At 41.2% G+C, this 27818-nt stretch overlaps 1 protein-coding gene across 2 annotated transcripts in view; it reads right to left on the bottom strand.

The window, feature by feature from the left end:
- ARHGAP10 (Rho GTPase activating protein 10) overlaps positions 1-27818 on the bottom strand; it is a 265976-nt gene that overhangs the window by 74396 nt on the left and 163762 nt on the right. For both annotated transcript variants that reach the window (XM_073642512.1, XM_073642513.1), the window contains exons 17-18: positions 24004-24109; positions 17564-17723 (exon numbers count right to left, since the gene is read on the bottom strand). In XM_073642512.1, coding sequence (XP_073498613.1) covers positions 17564-17723; positions 24004-24109 — 266 coding nt within the window. The remainder of the gene's footprint in view (positions 1-17563; positions 17724-24003; positions 24110-27818) is intronic.

Raw genomic sequence — 27818 nt, 5'->3', positions numbered from 1 at the left:
ATTATACCAGGAAGGGGCCCAGGAAAGGAAACCTATTGCTGGAAGGGGCTCAGGATGGGGATTTTACACCAGAATGGGGGACAATATTACTGGCAGGGTCCCAGTATAGGAGACACTACACCAGGAAGGGGCCCATAATGGAGCACATTATTACAGGAAGAGGTCTGGATGGGGGACATTATAGGGGGAAGAGGGCCAGGATGGGACATATAGAGGGAAGGCAAGGATGGGACATATAGGGGGAAAAGGGCCAGGATGGGTGACATTATTACTGGAAGGGGCCCAGGATGGGTGACATTATTACTGGAAGGGGCCCAGGATGGGTGACATTATTACTGGAAGGGGCCCAGGATGGGTGACATTATTACTGGCAGGGGCCCAGGATGGGTGACATTATTACTGGCAGGGGCCCAGGATGGGTGACATTATAACAAGATGCAGCCCAGGATGGGTGACATTAGTACAGTATGGGGGGGACATTATTAAAATTATAGGGTGTGGAGGGGGCACAGATGTGTTTATAGGATTTAGAATGCTACAAGAGCAAATACATTTGACCAACATGCAGGTGGGGGTCTAGGTCCAAATTTTGCACGAGGGCCCATCGGACTCTAGTTACGCCACTGATCAGAGCATCATGGGGGAACGGACACTAAATCCAGCCAGCTTCAGAGCAGTGCCTGCAAGAACTCTGCTTCTTGCCTAGGAAACCAGCCATCTCTGATAGTGTCCAGAAGTGAATAGTAGTCTAGGCAACAAGCAGTACCAGCACACAATAGAAATAACAATACCACTGCTCTGGAGAACAAAGGGGATTTTATAAGTAGTTTGCAATTTTACCCATTTAAGATGAGACAACCCCTTTATTGATATAATGCCCATAAAGAGGATATTAGTGTGCATGATTTCACTTACTCTTGTTTATCAACCATTTCACATTAGGTTTGTTTTTGCTAATTGATTATCACATACGCAAGTAACATCACTCTTCATATTTTTGTAGTATGCCATTACGGCTGGTCTATCAAGTCGCCGCCTCATTAGGCCAGCCATACGGGAGTGGATGGATTTCTCCTACTTGTTTGATAAGTATATTTCTGTCACACTTATAAATGTTAGAAAAGTTTTGGGGATCAAGTCATTAGTAATACTTCACTTCTTTCTTTCTCCTCCTTTTCTTCCTTACTTCTGGCACTAGATATCTTGCAAAATCACTGGAGGTAGTATTGCAATGAATGGCAACAACTCAATTATTTAGTCAGAAAAATCATGATCACATGACTGACAAATGGGGTCAACGTAGTGTGGCGCCATCTCCCTCCTCCATGAACAGTGACCTCTGCACATGTCAAAGAGCATGCTCCCAATGCTCTTCTGTATAAGTCAATAGGTTATCAGACTATTTAGTTTTAATTTTAGTCCAGGAGAATGCTTTAAAGAAATCACAAAGCATCATGACCCATAAATGGCTGATAATGACTAAAAAAATATTTTATATAATGTCTATAGTCAGTTTATATGGTAACTGTAGTGGAAAACAGAACTCTAATGACATTCACAGAGTAATCAGAAATGATACTGGAGATGACACAGTGGGCAAATTCACTGCTCTCTTTCAAGTACTGTATATACAGTAGTGGTGTGCAACATAACAGTCCAATATGACTAACCAGATTAATCACAGTTTTTGGTATAAATTACATTACCACATGTCACACAATTTACCAGTTGATGTAGTAGATTCTAAGAAAACCAACAGACTCCGCATTCATGATCTGCATGTTTCAAAGTCTGTGTATTTGAATAATTAATTGAAAGGGAATGTGTTCAAAATAATAGCAGTGTGGAGTTCAGTTAGTGATGTCAATCATCCTGTGAAGAAACAGGTGTGAATCAGGTGGCTCTTATTTAAGGGTGAAACCAGCACATGTTGTACATGCATTTCTCCTTGAAAGCCTGAGAAATATGGGTCGTTCGAGACATTGTTCAGAAGAACAGCGTACTTTGATTAAAAAGTTGATTGGAGAGGGTAAAACTTATAAAGAAGTGCAGATGGGTGTTTCAACAAGACAACGACCCTAAACACACCAGTAAACAAGCAAAATCTTGGTTCCAGTCCAACAAAATTGAGGTTATGGAGTGGCCAGCCCAATCCCCGGACCTTAATCCGATAGAACACTTGTGGGGTGACATAAAAAATGCAGTTTCTGAGGCAAATCCAACAAATGTCAAAAAATTGTGGGGTGTAGTCAAAGCATCCTGGGCTGGAATAACAGTTGACAGGTGCCAGAAGTTGGTTGACTCTATGCACCATAGATGTGAAGCAGTTCTAAAAAACTGTGGGTATACAACTAAATATTAGGTTAGTGGAATGCTAAATCCTCAAGAAAGAGAGTATATATTGTGAGTTTGGAAAGACAAATGCAGACACTGCTATTTTTTTAAGAACAGCCCAATGTTCATTTTTTGTTATTTTCTGTAAAGTAGTTAAAAAATTATATATATTTCTCTTCAGGTTTTGAATTAGAAAACAGTGTGTAATGTTCCCAATGCATGGAAATAAAAACTAGTATAAAAATTTTGTGCTTAATTCATGTTTTTGAACATACTGCTATTATTTTGAACATTACTGTAGGAAATGTAAAAGTAACTTTGTATTCTGTTGGGTGTATTGTGTCCAACAAAATACTCGGCTTCCATTTATCTGTGGTCATTATTTGAACAAGTTTTTGGATTTCTACTAGGTAATTCATGACGTCCCCGCACAATTGTCATGGCCAGCTATCTTTAGCGGTAGCCTGGCAAAAGACAGTAGAGGATCTCCACAGCAGCATTGCTCAAGTACAGTCATGGCCAAAAGTTTTGAGAATGACACCAAAATTATATTTTCACATGATCTGCTGGCCTCTGGTTTTTATTAGTGTTTGTCTGATGTTTATATCACATACAGAAATATAATTGCAATCATATTATGAGTACCAATAGGTTATATTGACAGTTAGAATGAGTTAATGCAGCAAGTCAATATTTGCAGTGTTGCCCCTTCTTCTTCAAGACCTCTGTAATTCTCCCTGGCAAGCTCTCAATCAACTTTTGGACCAAATCCTAACTGATAGCAGTCCATTCTTGCATAATCAATGCTTGCATTTTGCCAGAATTTGTTGGTTTTTGTTTGTCCACCCGTCTCTTGATGATTGACCACAAGTTCTCAATGGGATTAAGATCTGGGGAGTTTCCAGGCCATGGACCCAAAATCTCTATGTTTTGTTCCATGAGCCATTTAGTTATCACCTTTGCTTTATGGTAAGGTGCTCCATCATGCTGGAAAAGGCATTGTTGGGCGCCAAACTGCTCTTGGACGGTTGGGAGAAGTTGCTCTTAGAGGACATTCTGGTACCATTCTTTATTCATGGCTGTGTTTTTAGGCAAGACTGTGAGTGAGCCGATTCCCTTGGCTGAGAAGCAACCCCACACATGAATGTTTCAGGATGCTTTACAGTTGGCATGAGACAAGACTGGTGGTAGCGCTCACCTCTTCTTCTCCGAATAAGCTGTTTTCCAGATGTCCCAAACAATCGAAAAGGGGATTCATCAGAGAAAATGACTTTGCCCCAGTCCTCAGCAGTCCACTCCCTGTACCTTTTGCAGAATATCAGTCGGTCCCTGATGTTTTTTCTGGAGAGAAGTGGCTTCTTTGAGCAAGGGCTTGTTTCAAGAAGGGCAGCAAAGAGTCTCCGCCTCACAGTGCGTGCAGAAGCACTCACACCAGCCTGCTGCCATTCCTGAGCAAGCTCGGCACTGCTGGTAGTCCGATCCCGCAGCTGAAACAGTTTTAAGATACGTTCCTGGCGCTTGCTGGTCTTTCTTGGGCGCCCTGGAGCCTTTTTGACAACAATGGAAGCTCTCTCCTTGAAGTTCTTGATGATGCGATAGATTGTTGACAGAGGTGCAATCTTTTTAGCTGCGATACTCTTCCCTGTTAGGCCATTTTTGTGCAGTGCAATGATGGCTGCACGTGTTTCTTTAGAGATAACCATGGTTAACTGAAGAGAAACAATGACACCAAGAACCAGCCTCCTTTTAAAGTGTCCAGTGATGTCATTCTTACTTAATCATGACTGATTGATCGCCAGCCCTGTCCTCATCAACACCCACACCTGTGTTAATGGATCAATCACTAAAACGATGTTAGCTGCTCCTTTTAAGGCAGGACTGCAATGATGTTGAAATGTGTTTTGGGGGTTAAAGTTCATTTTCTGGGCAAATATTGACTTTGCAAGTACAGTAATTGCTGTTAAGCTGATCACTCTTTGACATTCAGGAGTATATGCAAATTGCCATTACAAAAAATGAAGCAGTAAACTTTGGAAAAATTACTATTTGTCTCATTCTCAATACTTTTGGCCATGACTGTAGATGAAAATTTGAAGACCAGTAGAAACCTAAAAGCTTAGTCAAAAATGAAATTTGTAGTTTTCGCCTGGATTAGAAAGACATCAACTTTAAAGTAACTATACGTTTTGTAGCAGCACTTTCGCCTCTTCCCCCTTGTACCAAGCCATAAAGAATGGTAGCCTAGTTCTAAAATAACAAAAAAAAAGCTAACGTAGTATTTTTTAAAAAGTTTCATTTTCATATATTATTTCCTAAAGTGAACACTACTAGAGCATGCATGTTATGAATAATTTTTAGCAGCCACATCTGAGACGTACAGTGCTACACTAGAGTAACACTTTTCTCTAAAAGAGCTTGTGGCATGAAAGATTTGTGGTCTGTGGAGAGCAGAGGAAGCACTTTACTGGGAGGGATCAAAAGTTAGCGACAAAAACATATATCCATTAGTAACCACACAACATCATAATGATACTCAGGGTGTGTAGTTTTGTCACACTAGAAAATTGCAAAAAAGGAAGGTGAAAGGACAACCTCCGGCAAGAAGTCTAATCAGGGTATGTGAATATGGGTTTACATTTCTTAGTGCAGTTATGGCAAACAGCTGGCATGACTGTATTATGACATGTCCAACACCCATGCAATTGTCACCTCTAAAAACAAAAATGTCTATGAAAAAATTACTTATTTCCAACCAAGCTTATCATGCTAAGTAGATATCATGTAAGGTAAGTAAGCTTTTCATCCTGCGTAAATGTATTCAGGAAGAGGGGCCGCACTTTTGGCCTTTTAATACCCCTGTATGTGAATCATAACTGGTTATTTATTCATTCATGCGTAGCACACACATCCACTGACCTTGATTATTATTATGCTTTATATGAAAGAATATGAAAACAGTGTTTTCTTTTATGATCTCTCCACGCATAAAACCATTTTTTTTGTTGTAAGTAATGAGTTGGCTTTCATACAGCCGCCATTGAATATCACTGAAAAAACGTATTTTAGCTTTTACTGTAAACAACCTTCACAGTTTTCCTGTGAAATGGGGGTGGTAAAAAAAACAATGTACGTAGCAAGTTTTTAGCAATGGCTATGGGAGTATATTTTACATTGCCAAAGTGTCCAAAGCTAGTCCACCGGACCTCACCGTTACATCTATGAATGGTTGTAGAAAGCTCATCTTGGCATCATGGGTCATAATAAGAAGTGGGACCCTCCTGACTTCTTAACAGTTTCCATCTTTGGAAAGGTTTGTTATTGGACTATAGATCATGGTTTCAGAAATATTACCAAATCAGACACATGCATTAGTGAGGAGAGACGCTGATGCTGGATGGTGTCCTGCATCTCCGGTAAAGAATCTATACATTGATACATTTTTCTTGTCAGAGATAAGACTGTTTGAAGCTTCATTTACTGGGAACAGTAAGGCTGTGTGCCCACGATGCGTTTTTTAAGCGTTTCCGCAGGGGCAAAAACGCTGCAGAAACGCTTAAAAAACGCATGGTAGAAGGCCTGCCATGTTTCCCAATGATAATCCGCATGGGCTGTGCACATGCTGCGGAAATTTCCGCTGCGGGTTATCATTGCAGAAAAAAAAGGAAGCACTACCAATTAGTTTGTGGAAGTGCTGTGTTTTTGGAATGCATGTCATCCGCATCACTGCATCTGTAGATGCGGAATCCAAGCGTTTCAATGTGCAGATGGTACCCAGGTATGGAGAAGAGGAGACTCTCCTCTGGACCTGGGTACTATAGAAAACTGTGAAAAAAAGAATAAAATAAAAAATAAATATTATACTTACCTTCTGATGGCCCCCGGTGTGCTTGTCTTCGCTTGCCGGCAGATCGCGGTGGACTGAAGGACCTGCGCTGACGTCATTTAGTCATGTGACGGCAGGTCCTTCAGTGTACCGCGAGCTGCCGGCAAGCCAGGACGGATCGAATAAAGACTCCGGGGGCCATAGGAAGGTAAGTATAGATTTATTTTTTTATTTTTTTACATTCTCTCAGGTCACACTATATAAATCCATGCCGTTTGCATGGATTTATATAGTGTGACCAAGTTGTCAAGCACTTTCCAAGTGATGCTAAAGTCGCTTGGAAAGCGCTTGTCAATCTGCATGTGGAAATGTCAGTGAATAGCGCTTCACATCCGCATGTCCCTGGCAGGAAAAACGCATGTACAATCCGCATGTACAATCCGCATGTGTTTTTTCTGCCAGGGAGATGCAGAAACGCTCAGGAAAAATCCGGAGCATTTCTGCATCGTGCGCACATAGCCTAAACGGCACTTGTCTAATCCCAAGCATTATATCGGGTCTCATCTCTATAACGATACGCTGCCAATTAATTTAAATCTTGTATTCTGAGTATTCATGTAGCCGGGCATTCATGCCTGATCATCTCTGCTCTCATTATCCTGCATGTTCCAGTCTACACTACTACAGTTCCAATGCTACATTCTAGCCTTGGATAGTTTCATTATGGTCAGCAGCACATTCCTGTTTACATGAGGGGATGTGCAGCTGACAAATGATGATTGTAATGCCCATGGGTGTAGACCGTGGTCAGGAACAAATGTTCGTCAGTAGATATAAATATAAAGAGTGTATTTAAAATATTTCTACTCCTTGGAATGTTGCATTTTTGTAAAAAGGGCAATTTTCAATTACTATTTGCAAAAATGTGTAGCTTGGGTCAAAGTTGCATGGAGACCTGAGCTATCAGTTAGTGAAGCCCCACCAACACACCACCATGTTATCACCACCATGTTATCTCTAATATTTCTGTGACAACTTCCTGACTGCTGTACACTTAAAGAGAATCGGCCACCAAGTTTTCACCATCTAATCTGAAAGCAGCAAAATATAGAGACAAAGACCCTGATTCCCATGATGTGTCACTTAGTAGGCTACTTGCTATAAGTTTCCTTACGCCGGCTCTCTATACAAAGAGAAACAAAGACCCAGTTAGAGGACGTTCACCTACCCAAATGAAATCTCCGGCTTTGCACTTCAGAGAGGCAAACCCCTGAAACATGTGTCCGCAAATGGAGTTTCTAGTTTGGCTTCTTATCCCAAGTCATGTGGCATGGCTCTTTAAAGGGTCAATATTGACTTTTTGTGTTGCTACATCGAACAGGTGGCACTGGAGTTCAAGTCCACTTCTTCCCGGAAGAGGCTATTTGCATAGGATACTTGCTGTAGTTTCAATAAAATCACTGTTTTATCAGGAGTTTATCACTAGAGGATTAGTAAATATGCTACCATGTAGTCATCCATATTCTTGAGCTCTGTATAACCTCATTGCTTATGCAGTGTACACAGAACGCTGCCAATCAGTGGTGAGGGTGGGGTTATACAGCGCTATCAGTATTCAGAACTGATATACCTGCAGCAGATAAAAGTTATTTTATCAAAAAACTGCAACACAGTAAAGGGGCATTTACCATGCAAGATAATTGAGAATGAGCATGGTTACAAATGCTTGCGTCATAATTATCTTGCCATGTAAACAGGTTTCCGATCACCCAATAAATGAGAAAAAGGTTTGTTCATCGCGTGAAATGATCTTTTGTGCAGCATGAAAGATCATCTCTCGGAAGCTCATTGACCTGTGTAAACAGGGCTTGTGCTGCTGAGAACGATGGGAACCTATGTGCACTGAACTATCGAATACAGACCGCTCAGTGAGAATAATTTGCTTTGGTCTACATTAACCCCTTTACGACCTATGATGTATAGATACATCATAGTACACATCCCCCTCTTTGATGCGGGCTCCGTCGCTGAGCCGGCATCTTTTCAGGCACATTACAGCTGATTTGATCATGAATATCCACTACAACCCACTCCCACGGACAAGGGTTGCAATGAATATTCATGGTTTTTAATAGTGGGTACACAGGCCGCAGAGCGGCAGCAGGAGCCGCGCTGCGGGTACAGTGTGCACGCTATTGAGAATGAATGGTCACTGCTCCCCATGCGCACAGTACCGACGTGGAGAGCAGTGACTATTACGGCACAGCATCTAACAGTGTGAGGGCGCATGGCAGCTACGCCATGCGCGGCTCACACAGTGAGATCCCTTGTCGGCAGCAGAGCAGGACTCAGCGCTAGAGGAGAGAGGAGGTGAGTATAATTGATTATTTTTTTGTGCAGCATGATGGGGATCAGTGAATGCCCAGCATACCAGGATGAGGGGTGCCAAGCATAAGAGGAAGAGGGATGAGGGGGGCCATACATACGGATGAAGAGTGCCATACATACCAGGAAGAGGGGGCCATATATACCAGGAAGAGGGGGCCATACATACCAGGATGAGGGATGAGGAGGGCCATATACATACCAGCATGAGGGATGAAGGGTGCCATACATACCAGGAAGAGGGATGAGGGGGGCCATATACAAACCAGGATGAGGGATGAAAGGTGCCATACATACCAGGAAGAGGGATGAAGGGTGCCATACATACCAGGAAGAGAGATGAGGGGGGGTCATATACATACCAGGATGAGAGATGAAAGGTGCCATACATACCACGATGAGGGATGAAGAATGAAGGGTGCCATACATACCAGGATGAGGGGGGCCATATACATACCAGGATGAGGGATGAAGGGTGTCATACATGCAAGGATGAGGGGAGCCATATACATACCAGGATGAGGGATGAAGGGTGCCATACATACCAGGATGAGGGGGGCCATATATATACCAGGATGAGGGATGAAGGGTGCCATACATACCGGGAAGAGGGATGAGGGGTGCCATACATACCAGGAAGAGGGATGAGGGGTGCCATACATACCAGGAAGTAGGATGAAGGGTGCAATACATACCAGGAAGAGGGATGAGGGGGGCCATGCATAACAAGAAGGAGGAGGCCATATATACCAGGATGGGGGGTATTAACAGAATTACCCCTATAACAGTGCCAGCAGCAGACCCCCTCCCTCTTAACAGGGCATAATAACCACATTTTTTTTGCTTACATTTTTTTTCTATTTTCCTCCTCTAAAACCTAGGTGCGTCTTATGGTTCGATGCATCTTATCGTCCGAAAAATACAGTAATTTGATCAGTAAACGGCATAACAAGGAAAAAAATCAAAAACACCAGAATTTCGTTTTTTTTGGTTGCCGCAACATTGCAATAAAATGCAATAACAGGTGATCAAAACATTGTATCTATTCAAAAATTGTATCAATAAGAACGTCAGCTCTGTGCGCAAAAAATAAGCCCTCACCCGGCCCCAGATCCCAAATAATGGAGACGCTACAGGTTTTTTTCTTTACAAACTTTGGATTTTTTTTTCAACACTTAAATAAAAAAGAACCTTTACATGTTTGATATCTGTGATCTCGCAATGATCTGGTGAACCATAATGGCAGGTCAGTTTTAGCATTTAGTGAACATGTTAAAAAAAACAATTGTGCAATTGTGCAATTTCACCGCACTTCAAATTTTTTTCCTGTTTTCCAGTACACGATATAGTAAAACCAATGGTGTCTTCAAAAATACAACTCATTCTGCAAAAAACAAGCCCCCACACAGCCATATTGACGGAAAAAAAAAAGTTATGGCTCTGGGAAGAAGGAGCAAAAAACGAAAATGCAAAAACGGAAAATCCCAAGTTAGTGAAGGGGTGAAGTGATACATTGCTGGAATCAGGGTCTCTGCTTGACTGATTAATGTATTATGCCCAAAAACAAATCTAAAAAATTAATAAATAAATTAAAAAAAAAAGAAAATAACAAAGCCAATAAATATCCACAAGGTTTTGTCCAAGCTAACTAGTTCTTACCTGTTCTGTTTTTGCATTAAGGGATAAAAGTTTTTTTTTTTGTTTGTTTTTTAACGTCCTATGCAATTGATTGTATGAGCCTAGGAATGAAATGTACTGCATGGACTGTAGAGGACATGTCTACAGAAATTAAACCAGTAAAATAGTTCAGAAACAAGCTTGAAGATTCAAAAGTGCAGAAATTAAACATTCAAATATCTAAGCGATTGTATGTTACGATAATGCAAATTATAGCTGTTTATGTAACATAAAACTTCACACGTAAGCGTGCATATCCTGTTGTGTCTCACTGCTAAGAAACCATACATTGAAAATATTTATCACCTGAGTTCAAAGAATCTGCCTGCTAAGCTGTTATTTTCTTTGCTGCAAATGTCTGCTCCTCGGCTAGGAAGGCGCTCGCTTCCTCGTGGAGCCACACTGCCCTCTTATGTGTCGTATTCAGCCAGGACAGCCTCAAACTCCAGCTCTGGCTTCTAAAATCAGCATGTTTTCAGTCTGTCAGATTCCCAGTATGAAACCAGCAGCTTTCCACTTACATATAGATTGGAGATCAAACATATATGTATAATACTTAGAATAAAAATCAGCTGCCATCATTTATATTCTTCTAAATCCCGTGCAATCGTATTGAAACCTGTGTGCAGCAGCATATAAGCCCAAAAATGTGATACATGGCAAGTTACAGTCAGATCTAGACTATAAAGTCGTCTATTATTTCTCCTACAGCGTTTAACAAAAAATAAAAAAAAAAATGTTTGCCAATATCTTCATATTTAGTCATTTTGTAGGATGCGTGTAGAAGGGATCATTGCACGGATCTGCACAGCCCCTTGTAATTACAGACGCAGCCAACCCAGTTTGCGTCCCTCATCTCCAGGAGCCCCATATTAGACAAATGGCCCACCACAGGGTTTGAACGTGAATGCAATGGACACACTCATTTCAGACATTGCTGCTTGAAAGGGAAACGAAAAAGCATTGATATGAGTCTGCCATGCACCGGACTGTTCACCTAAAAGAGGTCTAATAAGTTCATGGGGGTATATATCAATAGAATAAGCCAACAAAGAAACTCTCATCCAGAAGACAAATGAATAGAAATAGAAACGGTTTTACTTTCTATTCATTTGTCTTCTGGATGGGAGTTTCTTTGTTGGCTTATTCATGCACAGGCCTGTCTCTACACAAATGGGGCTTTTGCTAACCTAAAAGAGGTGTCAACTATGACACCTCAGCTTGGTGAGTCTGAGCTTCCAAGGCTGAGCAGATGGTCAATGCAACCAATCCGAAGATTCCCTATTTACTGGATGTAGAAGGGTGGGGGAAGCACAAGGTATTTAAAATCCAAGGTGCTCACCCCTAAATTAGCCCACGGTCCTGTCACAATATTCCAATCTAGGCGGTCCTCATAATGGGAGCCCAGGACCAGGTGTATAAAAAGCTGGGTTGCACAATAAAAGGTGTTCATATGTGAGGGTCAACTACGGTTGGTTATGATCCCCAATTCCTTTCTCCTTCCTTCAAGGAAAAAGAAGAATCACATTAACAGAAATGTTTAGGTATTTGTTATTTCACAATTTTTATTTTATAACTGGTTTGCATATTTGTGCGCTGTTTTATTATTTTTTTTTATCTCTTCTCCTGTAATCACTGTATTTTTTTTTACATTAAAGCTTAACATTTTAATGTGCTGTAAAGAATCCATAGTCTTTCAGAGAGTGTGTGACCTTTTTGATTGTCAGATAGTAGAATATTTCGGTGACTCATCACTCTGTTTGTTTGAGTGGTGGTAGCATGTTGTATAGCCGGGGTACGTGGACTGTGTCGGGTGTGATTATTGCTTACATTGCAGCTTATAGCCAAAGTTGAGTGAGGGGATATAAATGAACCCTTGCAGGTGCTCCCATGTCACGTGCTGAGAAGTGTGTACGTGACACTGCTATTGTCTCGTTTGGGAATGCTAGGTTTACATTAATGGTTATCTGTTACAAACAGAAGTGCTTTTCACCAGCAGACATAGCGGTAACCTGCAGGTAAAAAGGGGTAAAAATCATATCGGACTGTGCTACTACAGCAGTGACTACAGGGAGAAAATTAAATTTCATTCTTCCTGCAGCTGCCGTTTCCTGTCCTCAAGGTGGTGCAGGGAGCTCAAATAGTCACCGCTCAGTTTACTATGAGCGAACTGTAATCAATCCCAGAAACACTGATTGACAGCCTACCAGGGGGGAGTGGTAACAGTGCACTCATTGTGTAGTGATTGCTTCATCACTCCGCATCACCCCGAGGACTGGAAGCGAGCGGAAGCAAGGAGAATAAAATTACATTTTCTCCTTGTAGCTACTGCTCTAGTAAGGCAGCCAGGCATGATTTAAGAGTCATTTACCTATACATTAACCATTATAAATAATGTTTCTGGAAGTGACAGCTTTCCTGTAAGTACTGCTTTGCATATTGACATGGTTAGAGGATCAATCATTGGTACACCTCTCCTAGTGGGCTTTGTGCAACTCACAAAATCCATAAAAGAAATATGGCAACAACCCACACATAAGCAGTTCTGCATAAAAAGAACACATTTTTATTCCAATGTTGAAAAGCAAAATCTATATCCAAAACACTGCAAGACTGTTAGAGGCTTTCCCTTGGGCTGTTATCCTATATATATAAAGAAGATAGCACCTGCTGGAAAGATTTACAAACCCAACCTGTGAGGAATAATAGCAGTTAACAATCAGGAAAGTCGTGGAAAAGGAATGAACAATTTTAGGATATCAATAGACAAAAACAAATAGCAGTATATTATATTTTGAAGTGATTTCTATTTTGCAGCACACAGTTTACATGAGCATTCATGTAAAAGGAAGTGGACAGAATGGCATAGAGCAAGAGAAGCGGAGCAGATTGCTATGCAGTTTTGTAGGAAAAGATTAGGAATAGCATGTAATTTATTTCAAGTAAACCTGCCATCGGGATGTTACAATCCTAACTAATGGCATGTGAGTAACTCACCTCCTTATTAAATCCATACCTTGCTTGTAGAATTATATTTTTTAAATCTTCAAGTAATCAAGCATTGAAATTTTACTAACAAATACAGGTGTGGGCATTTCATTTTAAGCTCTTCAATGAACTCTGAAGATTTTGTGTAGAAGGGCATCATCGCCTTGTTGTCATCTACTGAGAAGGGAGGTGCGAAATAAGGTTCTGCTTGATCTCGAATGGGGAAGGCAAGAGTGATCTGTTCATTAGAGGCTGGTGGCAGGTGGAGAGGAGGGAGAGGCACATGAAAGCTGGAAGTACAGTGCCTGCCCCATGCACTTGTGACTAAAGCTTCAATCCTGGTGCGATGACAGCTTCTAATCTTAATTAGCCAGACAACTAGATTTGTTAGGCCAAGAGAAATACACTATTGTGTTTATGTTGACTGGTCAAGAAAGACAACGACTCAGGGTAGAACAATAGTGTTTGTTAATATGCTAATTACATATTGTACTAAGCCAGTTGTTGATTTACAGAGCAGAGGGATACCAACTATGTAAATTGATTAAATGCTCAAACAATGAGCCCTGAACCCTGCACCTCTCCCCCTGACCTGTGAATGATGACCGTAGCCACAGAGAGACACAGATTTGGATTTTACAGGATTCCAGCCAAAGGGTACACGGCCCTGGCTGGAAGAATACAGATCTGCTCCATTGACCATCAGAGAACCCATGGATACATTTGAGGAAACCATGTTGGGACAATGAGGTCACCTGGTCCCATGGATATGTTGTTTGGAATTGCCAGGTTGGGACCATCTGGTCACCTGGAACCCATGGAGACACTCAGAGAAAGCCAGGTTGGGACAATGAGGTCACCTGGAACCCATGGAGTTGTTCGGAGAGGCCAGGGTGGGACCTTCGGGTCTACAGGCCTTGTACCTCGATGGACTGTCAGCTTCCTAAGCTTGACGCTACCTCCTCTCTGTGGGTGCCTGCCAAAAGCAGGGGGCCACTGGTTGAGGTAGTTTGCCCTGGAAGTCCCAAAGTTGCAGCTGATCTATTTCCAGCGGTCCAGCGGAAGGGAGAGGACTGTGTAATGTTGTACCATCTTGGGTATTTGCTGGGACTGTTCTATATGTTATTGTCTATTTGGTGGTTCAATAAAATATTGCCACACTGTTTTACCCTCACCCTGTGTTGTCTGAGTAGTATTATGCCCACCTGGTTTTCTCTATGACGTCAAAATAAAATTCTACTACCAAGGTATGGGTTTAATAAGGAATAAAGCCTCTTTACTCCTATGCCATTAATTAGGGTTGTAATATCCAGATGACCGGTTCACTTTAAATCCCTTAATAGACTTAGGAGTCCGGTAGGCGGTTCAACAAGTCATTGACAGTGATATCTATATGCACTGTCAAGCAGAGAAGGCAGATAAGGCAATATTCAATGCAAAATGTTCCTTATGAAACCAAAACAGAAAATTATAATTACATGCTTTTAATGTTATGTTTAATGTTTTTCAATTACTAACATTATGAACACAAATGAAGATGTACGGATATAAAAACACACATTTAAATTACACTCTTGCACACACACTTATCTGTGACTTATAAATAGTTTAGGCATTACTTTCCATACTTTCCTTATAACAATACATCTCTTGTCTAGTCTGTTAGCCCTGGGACATTGCCAGTAATGAAATATTTTTCTTCTACCAATGAAAGTTGGTTTCCCAGCCCTCCCTTATATCCCAGTGTCACCTCACTTGACTTTTAATTTGTCGTGCGCTGTACACCTCTGGCAAGTAACTGTTAGCAGTTATAGAAGCTACTTCACAGCAGTCATAAAGATAAAAGAATACATTAAGCTTGTGAAAATAAAACAATGCAGATTATTGACAGTATGTCGAATTACAATAACTGAATTAATGACGCCTAATTTTATATTTATTAAATGTACAGCAAATCTACATATCCAGAAGCATTGATCTGTGTGTAAGCTGGAGTCTATATCATCTATAATATAACCAGGGATGTGTCCTTCTGTCCGAAGCCTCCATAGACTGCGCAAGGTGTGTGGCGTTGGAGATCGCGGTATGTGTAGGCACTGAACGCATACCGGGGCCATAAGCACATACTTGCCGGAGGCCGGGGGAGGAGTGTGGTGTCGGAATCGGCGCCTGCGCATAGTGCGATATACGACGCCATTTTAGTGAAGACACATTTGCAGTGCGTCTTAAACCAAATGGCGCCGAACAGCGCGGTATGCATGAGCTTACTCTGGCGCCATTTTGTTGAAGACGCACTGCAAATATCGTGCTATGCAGGCACTGATTCCGGTGCCATTTTAGTCAAATAACACAGGTGACGCGCTGCAGGGGAGCGATAGAAAGACGAGTAGGAGTGTTTTTTTTTTATTTAATTGAAGGATGGGGCAGCAGGATGGGGGCAGAAATGTCAACAGCTGTCAAGAGCTTAGTATTTAAATGTGTTGTTCAGTCCTTTTACATCGATGGCCTATCCTTAGTGTCCCGATGCAGACTCCACTCAGACGCGATTAATTACGGAGTGGAAAAGCTCAGCTCCTTCAACTCTATACAACTTTATAGCGGCCGAGGCTGAAAACTGCACTTCTGCATATTCATTCGAATAGGGGCGGATATGCAATACCCAACCGCGCCCACTATATAATTGACGGAGGTGGGCTGTGAGGCATTGCAACTGATCAAGTTTGTCTGATACCAAGAACAACCGATTGGCGGGGGTGTTGGGTATTGCACCCCCATCAATCTAATATTGATGACCTATCCTAAGGATAGGCCATCAATATGAAAAGCACTGGACAACCCCTTTAAAGGGGTAGTCTGGTCGTCTGATAAAAGTCTGCAGTCACTCTATCAGGGCTGTGGAGTCGGAGTTGGTGTCCATTTTGGTGGATTCGGTATAAAATGGACCGACTCCTAAAATATATAATAAATTGGGTACAGTGGTACAATGCAGGATGTGCTGTAAATTTTTTTCAGAAGAGTTTGGGAAAGTTATGAAATGTCCTATAAATGTCTGTTCTGTTCCTTATCTAAAGGTCTAGGCTTTTAGTTGAGAAGAATCTGTGCTGCGCTTTAAGTAGACGCTCAGAAGTGAAGCCCCTCCTACCAGCGCTGTGGAGTTGGCGTTGGAAGTCAGGGAAATTGAGGAGTCGGTAGTTTGGCTTACCGACTTCACAGCCCTCCACTCTATATGACTGCAGACTTTTGAATTTTTACAGTATGTGTACCGCATGATGTCAAGATTCTCTGGTATTGTCTGTGAGAGTGGAAGGTCACGTAACTGCAAGTATGCGATTTGCATACAGTCACATTCCGACTTGACGTGCTCAGTCTCACTCAATACAAGTGAATTGAGCGTGGTCAACCATGTTTAATCGGGATGTGAACGGAAGTATGCAAGTCACATACTTTCGGTCATGTGATCATTCGTTGTTGCCTGTAATATGAGAATATCTTCTATGTGACTGTAGACTTTTATCAGATGACCAGATAGACTCTTTAAAGGGGTGGTCCGATACCTATAAAACCCTGTATAAATATCTATTTTTAAGCCCTAGCAACTTTTGTAGTTAGCTGCATTATTACATTCCTTACACTTCTCCTTATCCTGCCATGTTTCCTAAATATGTGTTTTTTCACTTTACTTCCTGTGACATTTCGTTTGAGAATAGTCTCAAAAGGGACGTAACAGGAGGCTGGGGCTGCACTCGCTTCTTCACAACTGTCAACCCTCCTGAAACAGGAGGTCATCATGGGGCAGCGATGGGTCAATTACCACAGGTATTGTCACCAACATCCCCTTACAACATCCTGGTTCAGTAAAGGTGATCGAGAAGTGACCACATCTTCAAAGAAAATATAGGGACCATAGGCAGAGAAAAGAATAGTCTTGTGCCATATCTAGCAGACTTCTCCCAGTGCAGCTCTAGTCGATTGACAAGTTTTTCCCATAGTGAGAGCGGCGGTGGGTTGAATGTGACATGGCGTGGCGCAGGACTAGTCTTGTCCATGGCTATGGTCCCAGACCAGATCTTCTAACTATGGTATATTTTCTCTGAAATGATGGAATGTTTCAGAGGGCTATATAACTGGCTGCAATCGTGTAGTCAGGCTCTGATTCATGTTGCCTGTGGTTTGGGCAGCATAAATCACGTGACAGGTTCCCTTTAAAGTGGCAAGGTACATGATACCTGCTCATTGTGAAAACATTCTGGAATGTATCAGTAGACATGACACCACCTGCCCTGCGCATCTCTTTATATTAACTCTTTAAGATTAAGTTAAACATTTATACTCGAGTCACATTTGAGACCACTGTACCTTTTCATGGTTTTCAATAAGTATTTCAACAACAATGTTCTGAAACTTCAGGTCCATGATGCCTGCTACAGTTTCTTCTTGAGGCCTCATCAGTGTTGGACCGAACACCACTCCCAAATTAGCTACAGTCATCAAATTCTTCTTGGCATTTTTAGAAACACTGGAGAAAGTCCAAAAAAGGATAAATGATACAGAAGAGTTGTGTCTATATTTTTGGCACTAGATTCACAGAAAATTGGGCGAAACTTCTAGTTTCATAAATTCTTAAGTATCTTAGACTACTGTGACACCGGCTTACTTCTTAAAGAGAATAGTAAACCTGGAAACAATAAGATTTACAGTAAGAAAGTTATTGTCCACCATAAAATTGAATAAATAAAGCACATGTAAAACTGGTCTCATACTAAAAAACAGTTTAAAAGGAGCATTATCATCTTAAAAGGCTTCTCCGCTTTGGACCCTTAAAGGGGTTTTACGTGCTTTTTTGATATTGTATGTGTATATGCTACAGAATGCTGACAGTTTGTAATATACGCACTATCAGCATTCTGCACCGTTGCCTAGATATCACACTTTGGCATGTGACCAGCTTCTCTCCGGATTTTGCAGGAGCTGGTCACAATCAATCTAGAGTTTTCCTGTTCTTGCAACGACTGGAGGTCACACCCAGTCTATGCCAGACCCTCCACCTGTCTCCTGTGCGCAAGCACTGGAGGCAATTCTAACACTTGTGCAGAGACTCTTCAGTCTCCTGATATCTGCGCAATGTAGGTTAGTGCGAGGCAGCAGTCAGCTGATTGGATCAACCTGTCCAATCAGCTGCGTTAAGGCTAGGCGCAAAATGGACTGTCCATTGAGCGCCTCCCTCCTTTGTCTGATGTAAGTGCTCATTTGGACAGGGAGACTAGAGAGCAGTGAGTATGGCTGTCACAGCCCTCTGCTCCCCGGTCTTTTACACTAAGCTCTGTTACAGGACAGATCCTGCCCTGATCACATGCTGCCCGGGCTCTACATACAGCCCCATTGTAGCCTTCCACAGATCCAGTGCCCGACACATGGCCCCCCCCACACCGCTCAGTGATCTCCCTGGTCTGCACTGAAGAGCACAAAGATAAAACAGCAATGGAGGTAATCAGGAGACATCAGAGTGATCCAGGATTATAGGTGAGGGAGAGGAGGAAGCGGAGAAGGCAGTAAAGTTACCAATTCACTAACACAAAATCTCCACATCTCTATATACAACAGAGATGTAGCTGAAATGAATTTGTCCTATTCCACTCTGCTGCACTGACAAACACAGCTCTGCTACATCTGGACAGTTCAGTTGTAGAAAAATGGCTGTGCCGCTCAGCTACTTACAGAAGAATTTGTATTCCATAATTCCTCTCATCCTTGTAATGGTATGAATGTGTTGTATTGTGTATTTATCCATTACCGACAGCAAATTTCCATTTTTGTGTTTTATTTTTTTTACCTTCCCTTTTCCCCCCCAAGGTCCACAGCATTTTTAACATTTCTGTATACATAGACATATGAGAACTTGTTTTTTTGCAGGTAGAGGTGTACTTTTGAGTCATACCATTCATTTTACCACATAGTGCACTGGAACATGGGAAAAAATTCAAATTGTGGTGAAAAATATGCAATTGTGACATTGTTTTTTGGGAATTGTCTTTTTGGCATACATTGTGTGGTAAAAATGTCCCGCCATCATGGTTCTCCTCATTCACACGATTACAGCGATAACAAATGTCCAGTTTTTTTTTTTTCTTTTTTTTTTAGAAGTAGAAAAAATAAATGGAAATTTAAAAAAAATACACAATTGTTTTGTCGCAATTTTCCAGATACGTAATGTTTTCATTTTTTGGTATCTGAAGATGTGGGAGAGCTCGCTTTTTTTGCAGATTGAGACAACACTTTTATTGATACTAAGTTGTCATAGATACGACATTCTGATCACTTCTCATTGTATTTTTTGTTGTTGCAGAGAATGCAACAACACAAATTCAGTGTTTTGAATTATTTTCTGTTTGCGGCGCTTACCAATTGTTTTGATCATTTTTATATTTTAATAATAATATAACAACCACAAATACTACCACGCTAAGTACATTCAGAGCTGGTGGCTCTGACTAAATGGATGTAGATAAATACAAAAAAAGGAAAATGAAAGTGCAACTCAAATGGATATCTTACTTCTAACTGCCCCCTCAGTGAGGATGCACACATTGATCCTAGCTACAATCAGCAATAGCTCTATGAGAAAGAAACAGAGAGGGAAAAGTGGCAGCACTTACTCTGAGAAGTGTGAGCTGCGTCCATAGAAAGGTGTGTTGATTAGGCAGGCTTTGCAGGATCACAGCCATCAGCTGTTGGTTGTGGTGTGGAAGTCCTCAGCCAGCCAGACCGAGCGCAATAGTTCAGCAGTTGATGCGCGCTGTTCCCATACGTCCAGCTGGGTCTGTACTGATGAGCCAGCGGGGTAAAGAGGAGCTGGTGGGGGCGTGGCACTGTGACGTCACAGCCCAAAGTATAAGATGTACAGGGGGCCACAAAAAGACCTTTTTTATTGGCCCCGTGTACATCTCATACTTTGGGCTGTGACGTCACAGTGCCACGCCCCCACCAGCTCTGCGCTCATGCGGCCAAGCTTCCGGCCGGAGCACACTGCGTTTGTACCAGCGCTACAGAGTGGGTAAGAGGCACGTTTTCGGGAGGACGCTCCCGCTTTACCCCGCCAACTCATCAGTACAGACCCAGCTGGACGTATGGGAACAGCGCACATCAACTGCTGAACTATTGTGCTCGGTCTGGCTGGCTGAGGACTTCCACACCACAACCAACAGCTGATGGCTGTGATCCTGCAAAGCCTGCCTAATCAACACACCTTTCTATGGACGCAGCTCACACTTCTCAGAGTAAGTGCTGCCACTTTTCCCTCTCTGTTTCTTTCTCATAGAGCTATTGCTGATTGTAGCTAGGATCAATGTGTGCATCCTCACTGAGGGGGCAGTTAGAAGTAAGATATCCATTTGAGTTGCACTTTCATTTTCCTTTTTTTGTATTTATCTACATCCATCTAGTCAGAGCCACCAGTTCTGAATGTACTTAGCGCGGTAGTATTTGTGGTTGTTTTATTATTATTATTATTAATACTACTACATTGTGCAGGCAGATACACACAGAGCCTGCTTACTACCAGCAGCTTCTATATCCTGTGTGAAGCGCCAGTGTGTTTTTTAGTTTTATATATTCCAATTTTATATTTTGATGCATCAAACTTTTATGGATGTGGCAATACCACAAGTTTTTTTTTTTTTTTTTAAATATCCTTATTTTTAATAGGGGAAGGAGGGATAATGTGAACATATGTTTTTCTTATCTTTTTCCTAGTTGTTAAATTATTACATATATTTTTTTTACTTTTCACTGTATGTATTATTCCCCTTAGTGGATTTGAACCTGCATCCAATTGCTTGTACTATATACTGCAGTACTTCTGTATTGCTGTATATGGTAAAAATCACAGCCTCCTGAAGCCAGACCACAGGCTGAGTTTCAATGGAGCTCCAGGATCACAGGCACGAAGGTCTTCAACAGACTGCTGACTGCCATAGAAACCCATTGGCACCCAAGAATCATGTTTTGGGAGGTGCAGATGGATACAAATAATGACGCTCCCCCCATGGAGCTGCGCTATTAAAGAGGTCTGATGTAAGCCGCATAAAGAACAAAGCATATAAATACTGAACGTCATTTTTGTAATTATATATTGTATATTATAATATCAATTTTGACTCAACCGTCCGGCGTCCTCCTTTTTTATGGTGTCTGTAGTACATGAAATACAAACATGGTTTCTATCTACGGGGTAATTACAATTTGCTTATTTTGGGGTAATTACAATTTGCTTATAGGAGCATTGCGACTTAAAAGTCTCCTCACCTTGGCATGTCAGGTAAGGAGAAACGTTACCCCTTGGATACATATATAAATGCTACATTCAATTTATATTACAAACTACCAGAGATTGAGCCCAATCACTGGACACAGTATGAGCCCAATTCAATTACAACTGGCATTGACATTGGGTAATGTGGGGACATGTGACAACTTTATTAGCACTATAGATATGTGAGGTGGAGATGATCACCCCTCTGTTACTTTCAGTGCTGGAATGAATGACAGGTCAGTGCTGGGGCAGATACTAACAGCCAATGAGTGTAGTGGGTGGGCAGAGGGTGGTGCTGGGGCAGATACTAACAGCCAATGAGTGTAGTGGGTGGGCAGAGGGTGGTGCTGGGGCAGATACTAACAGCCAATGAGTGTGTAGTGGGCGGGTAGAGGGCGGGGCTGGACAATGAGGCCGGAGGCATTGCTACCTCTGACTGTGAGCTTAGAAAAAAGAAGCCCAGTAAGCTGCCAGGCCTGGAGAGCCGCATGTAAATAAACTGGGTGCAAGAAATAAAGTGACATTCAGGAGGAAAAAAAGGTTGAAATAAAAAACAAAATGTATAGGGGTGTTGTATATTACAATACAGCACAGATTAGCTTTAAAAAAAAATAAAAAAATTGGATTTCGGGGTTGGATATCCTCTTTAACAATGAGCAGCTTTGAAGGTGTCCCCATTGCGGGGTCTATCCCTTCCCCTAGCAAGTAGATGTGAATACTGGGCATCCACGCGACAACTGTCAGCTGAACGTTCATTTGGCAGACAGCCATCTTACCAGAGTTCCTCATATAGGAGTGATCGGCAGAGTGCTCATGAGTTTTTAACAGGGAAAAGGGAAAAAGTGACTTATCTCCCCTAAAAACAACAGGATTACCCATTGAAACTTCAACAGCTGAATCCTTCTCTTCGGACATCTGTTGAGAGAAGAGCCGGGAGATCACCATACACATCAAGACAGTTGGCTTGTCCCAGTGGCCTCTGCCGACATCCATCTAATGTGTATAGGAGCCTTAGAGGGGTTTGTCCCCTTCCACAGTCTCCACCGCGGCTCCCAAGCTCTGATATTGGCAGCAGCGCTGACCAGCACTACTCTTATTACACCGACTTAAACACAGACAAAAAAAAATGATTCTGTATTTAAATCCTATTTCACAATACTTATGTTAAAAGAGGCCACATAGCTAAAAGACCTAAAATAAGCACCATTTGTGTTCACATTATGTAAAGATATGCATTAATATTCACTTTTTGTTCTGAAAAGTGCAGGTCAGAGTGAAAAATCCTGGTTTGGTAGAGTTATCAAATGCCACATGTACAGTTTTTGAATACATAGATGTGGGCTGACTTTGACAGATAAAGTTATTAAAATGCTTTGACATTGGTCGTAGAAAGCACTTTACACAGCGGGAGATTTCGTAAATTCTGAAAATATGGCAGAATTCTGTCTCAAGTGCCACATTTATTAATAGTTTTAGACACTTTTTATATCTTTCTAGTTACTTTTAGGTTAAGTTCCCACAATTACTTTTCAGTGTGTTTTCAGTTCCAGCAAAGTGGAAATGCAACAAAAACACATGTAATCCACATGAGACTGTATCAATAAAGTTGTCAAAACTAAATACCAGGACGTATCAAAGACAAGCAGCTTTATCTAAAACATGAAATACCAAAAAGACAAAACCGCAATAAAAACACATTCAAAAAGGCAATGAAAAAAAACACAAGTAACCTAATAGGTGCAGAAACTCTACATAAAAAAAAAATACACCAAATACTCATCGTGGGCACGCAGCCTTACAAAGTTTCTAAAAATGGGGTAACAATGAGTAAAATTCACAAAAGTTACTAAAAGGGCAGCAGATTTTTTTTTTTAGCTTAAAAGGTGATCTAACAGGACTGATGGATGGTGTAATCTTAGATGAGAGTCTAAAAATGCACCAGATTTATCATCCAGGGTCAGCCACAGGGATAAATTTGGTGAATTTTAACATTATCTAATCAGGTTTCCTCTGTCTAACATTTACTCACGATTAGTGAATCTGCCCCATAGTGTGATTAATGGTGCATTTACATGGGCCGATAATGGGGAAAGAGCGTCCTAGGAACGTTCAAATTCCTTATAGTTGGGCAGTGCAATCAAGCAGCCAATCATCCAATCAAGCTAAACGCATGTTCATCGGGTGACATTATTTATAAGCTTGCTTAAAAGTCAACGTTCTCAACAGCACATCATTCTGAGCAAACAGGATATGTGCTGCAGAGCAGAAGGGTGCTATTAACCTGCAGATTAACAGTTTTTTCGTGGTGACAGGCTCACTTTAACTATTGTTCTGTGAACTAGTAAGTGAGGTTGGTCAGTCGAAACAGGCTAATTAACATCCGCCGATTAACGTACATCTAGCCAATCAATGGTTGTTTAAAGGCAACTTAACATGAAAAAAAGAGCAGAAGAGCAGAAGTACAAATGGAGGATTAGGCGATACTTACTTTGCCAAATGTTGAAACAGTAGCTGTAACATTTCTTGATTTTTTTCCGGAAGTTTGTAAACTAAAAAATGAACAGCATTCACCCGAGACTCTGGACTTCCACTTTCTGTTGGAGGAAAAAATATCATAAGAACATATGGTAGTTACTATTCACCCTACAGAATATCTGCATCCATACTGTGTCCCCATCTATTGTCCATATACATTTCACACTAAATTGTTTAGTAGCTTTTTAGACCCCAAAGAACAGTCATCACAGTAAAGTGCCTGTAATGATTATTACTTCCATACCTTTATATTAGAAGTCCGTGTCTCAGTTATCTCGTAATCCATTTTCTTATGCAAATGATGTCACAAGTGCAAGGGCTTGACCTGCACTTACAGCTCTCTGGCCTCTCTACCACCTCCATGCGTTGCCCACCTCCTAGACACTACCACCTCTGTGACCTGCTACCCCGGCCGACATCTCATGCAAAATTCGTTATTCCCGGGGACCACTGCATTTATGAGCTCATTTGCATAATAATTTGCTCATGGTTTACAAGATAATGAAGACGTGGACTTCTAATATAAAGGTATGGAAGTAATCATTAAAGGTACTTTACTGTGATCATGATATTTGGGGATCTTAAAATCTGCTGACAGGTTTCCTTTAAGAGGCATTCACATTGTGATAGCTCTTCAGGGGTCTGAGATGGAGGCTAATGTGGTGACACATTCTATCATTATTTTTGGAATATGTCCAATAATAATGCATCCTTATCTCTTCACTATTGATTTTACTATTGTGCATTACATTACACCAAATCTCTATATGTCTAACTTACATAATTGCATTGTAATTAAGTTTGTGGATATCCAAAAGTGCCTATACATACCTACAATATTATCACTTCTTGGTAGTTTTCTTGTGGCTTCCCTTTGTATTGCCTACTTCATTATTTTGTGTCTCCCATCAGCCTCCCCTTCTTTCGTTGTTTTAACTATTAATTTTTAAATGTTATTTTTATTGTGTAATTGTGTATCACAACATTTCAAAATCAAATCAAAATTGTGTATAAAATATTTCTTGAATATATACATTTCTCTGATTAAATTATGCTTCTATTTTTAACTGTAAATTAAATTCTGAAAAGCTAAAAAAAAAAAAAAAAAAAAAAACATAAAAGGGAAAGCTGCTAAAATTGCTATTTTTCAGTCGCCGCATTTCCAAAATAAGAAAAATACAATAAGCCAGAATCAAAACGTTTATATATATTCTACTGACAGAAAAATTAAAAAGGTTATGGGTTTTGTAACAAGGGGAGGATAAAAATTAAACTACAAAAACAAAAAATTCCCGGGTCCTTAATGGGTTATATTTCGAATGTCGGCAGCACCCGGTACATGGCCACCAACTATATACAAACAATAAAATGAATGTTATAGGTAAATATGAAAATAATAGCTGTAAAGTATCTAGAACTGCACAGCCGGTACTTAAACCCAATGCCTTAAATCTCTGCTACTCTGCAGCACTGGGGTCCTGTAATAAAATCTAATCCAAAACAACATCTAAATGGAGTTTGTATATTCTGTATGTATGTGCATATATCACAAAAATAAAAAAACAAACAAGAAAACCAGTAGCAAAAATTAGGCTATAAAAAACTACATCAGATCGTTGAAGAGAAACGGTCGTTTTAATTTCTTTCACATAACGCAACAGTATACATGAAAATATAAAACTTTAGAATATTTCTTATTAGAGAAATCCACACCTCCTATTGGACTGATCATCATTTCTTAAAATTCTCAATTCTCTGGTAAAATGTGTCTTCAGTGACTACAGACTTTCCCATTAGGAGACTGTCCTTTCAGGAGAACTTGCACAGAATACCTGTGTCGGCCTCCAGCTCCTCCCTCCTCCCCTTCAATGAATGTTATAAGCACCAACTGTCATTTCCTATCTATCTGAGTAATCAGAAAATCTGTCTTCACCGAATACAGAATTTATCCCATAATTGGGAGTGAAAGGTCAGTCCAGGAGGTGAAAGAAGAAGATTTCTCTGATAAGATACAATACAAAGGTTCTTATTTTCATGTGTACTATTGGTTTATGAAATAGAAATTGAGCAATGGAGACTATCATGTCGGGCAAATGAGTGAATTAACAATAAGGTAAAATATGAGTGATTTTTCAGAACCCAAGACAAGGGAAAATAGGATTTTCTTAAAATGTTTGTCATGGAATTAGAAAATAGGGTTTACTGATTTTCCAAATACAGGGCTGTCTGTCCATGGGCCAGACCTGGTATCACTGTTGAGCCTCGTTCATACACTGTGTGCACAATTAAGCAATTTATGTTTTTGATGATTCATTTTATTATTGTTAAGAAACCTGAATATTTAAGAAACTAATAGTGAGGTTTTGTATTACTCATGGGGATATTTGTGTGCAGAATTATTGGGCAACTATTAGTGTGCAGAATTATTATACAAATAAATGAAAAACTTAAATTTTCCCATCTCAATTATTTCTTTTCATCTGCTAAAGTGAAAATAATAGTCATACAACTCAAAATGTACAAAAATACATTTCTGACATGTAAAAAATATATACATTGGTCAAAAAAATAAAGAGATCACTTAAACAACAGAATATAGCTCCAAGTAAATCAAACTTCTGTGAAATTAAACTGTCCACTTAGGAAGCAACACTGATTGACAATCAATTTCACATGCTGTTGTGCAAATGGAATAGACAATAGATGGAAATTATTGGCAATTATCAAGACACACTCCATAAAGGAGTGGTTCTGCAGGTGGGGACCACAAACCACATCTCAGTACCAATGCTTTCTGGCTGATGTTTTGGTCACTTTTGAATGTTGGTTGTGCTTTCACACTCGTGGTAGCATGAGATGGACTCTACAACCCACAGAAGTTGCTCAGGTAGTGCAGCTCATCCAGGATGGCACATCAATGCGACCTGTGGCAAGAAGGTTTGCTGTGTCTGTCAGCGTAGTGTCCAGAAGGTGAACTACTACCAGGAAACAGGCCACTACACCAGGAGATGTGGAGGGGGCCAAAGGAGGGCAACAACCCAGCAGCAGAACCGCTACTTCTGCCTTTGTGCAAGGAGGAACAGGAGGAGCACTGCCAGAGCCCTGAAAAATGACCTCCAGCAGGCCACAAATGTGCATGTGTCTGCACAAACGGTTAGAAACCAACTCCATGAGGGTGGTATGAGGGCCCGACGTCCACAGATGGGGGTTGTGCTCACAGCCCAACACCATGCAGGACGCTTGGCAGTTGCCACAGAACACCAGTATTGGCAAAGTCGCCACTGGCGCCCTGTGCTCTTCACAGATGAAAGCAGGTTCACACAGAGCACATGTGACAGACGTGACAGAGTCTGGAGAAGCCATGGAGAGCGATCTGCTGCCTGCAACATCCTTCAGCATGACCGGTTTGGCAGTGGGTCAGTAATGGTGTGGGGTGGCATTTCTTTGGAAGGCCGCACAGCCCTCCATGTGCTCACCAGAGGTAGCCTGACTGCCATTAGGTACCGAGATGAGATCCTCAGACCCCTTGTGAGACCATATGCTGGTGCCGTTGGCCATGGGTTCCTCCTAATGCAGGACAATGCCAGACCTCATGTGGCTGGAGTGTGTCAGCAGTTCCTGCAAGATAAAGGCATTGAAGCTATGGACTGGCCCGCCTGTTCCCCAGACCTGAATCCGATTGAGCACATCTGGGACATCATGTCTCGCTCCATCCACCAACGTTTCGTTGCACCACAGACTGTCCAGGAGGAGATCCCACAGGAGACC

Source organism: Phyllobates terribilis, unplaced genomic scaffold (assembly GCF_046119375.1).
Source record: "Phyllobates terribilis strain yellow unplaced genomic scaffold, ASM4611937v1 Scaffold_1__5_contigs__length_1240528914, whole genome shotgun sequence".
NCBI lineage: Eukaryota > Metazoa > Chordata > Amphibia > Anura > Dendrobatidae > Phyllobates > Phyllobates terribilis.
This window is presented reverse-complemented; position numbering and strand designations above follow the sequence as displayed.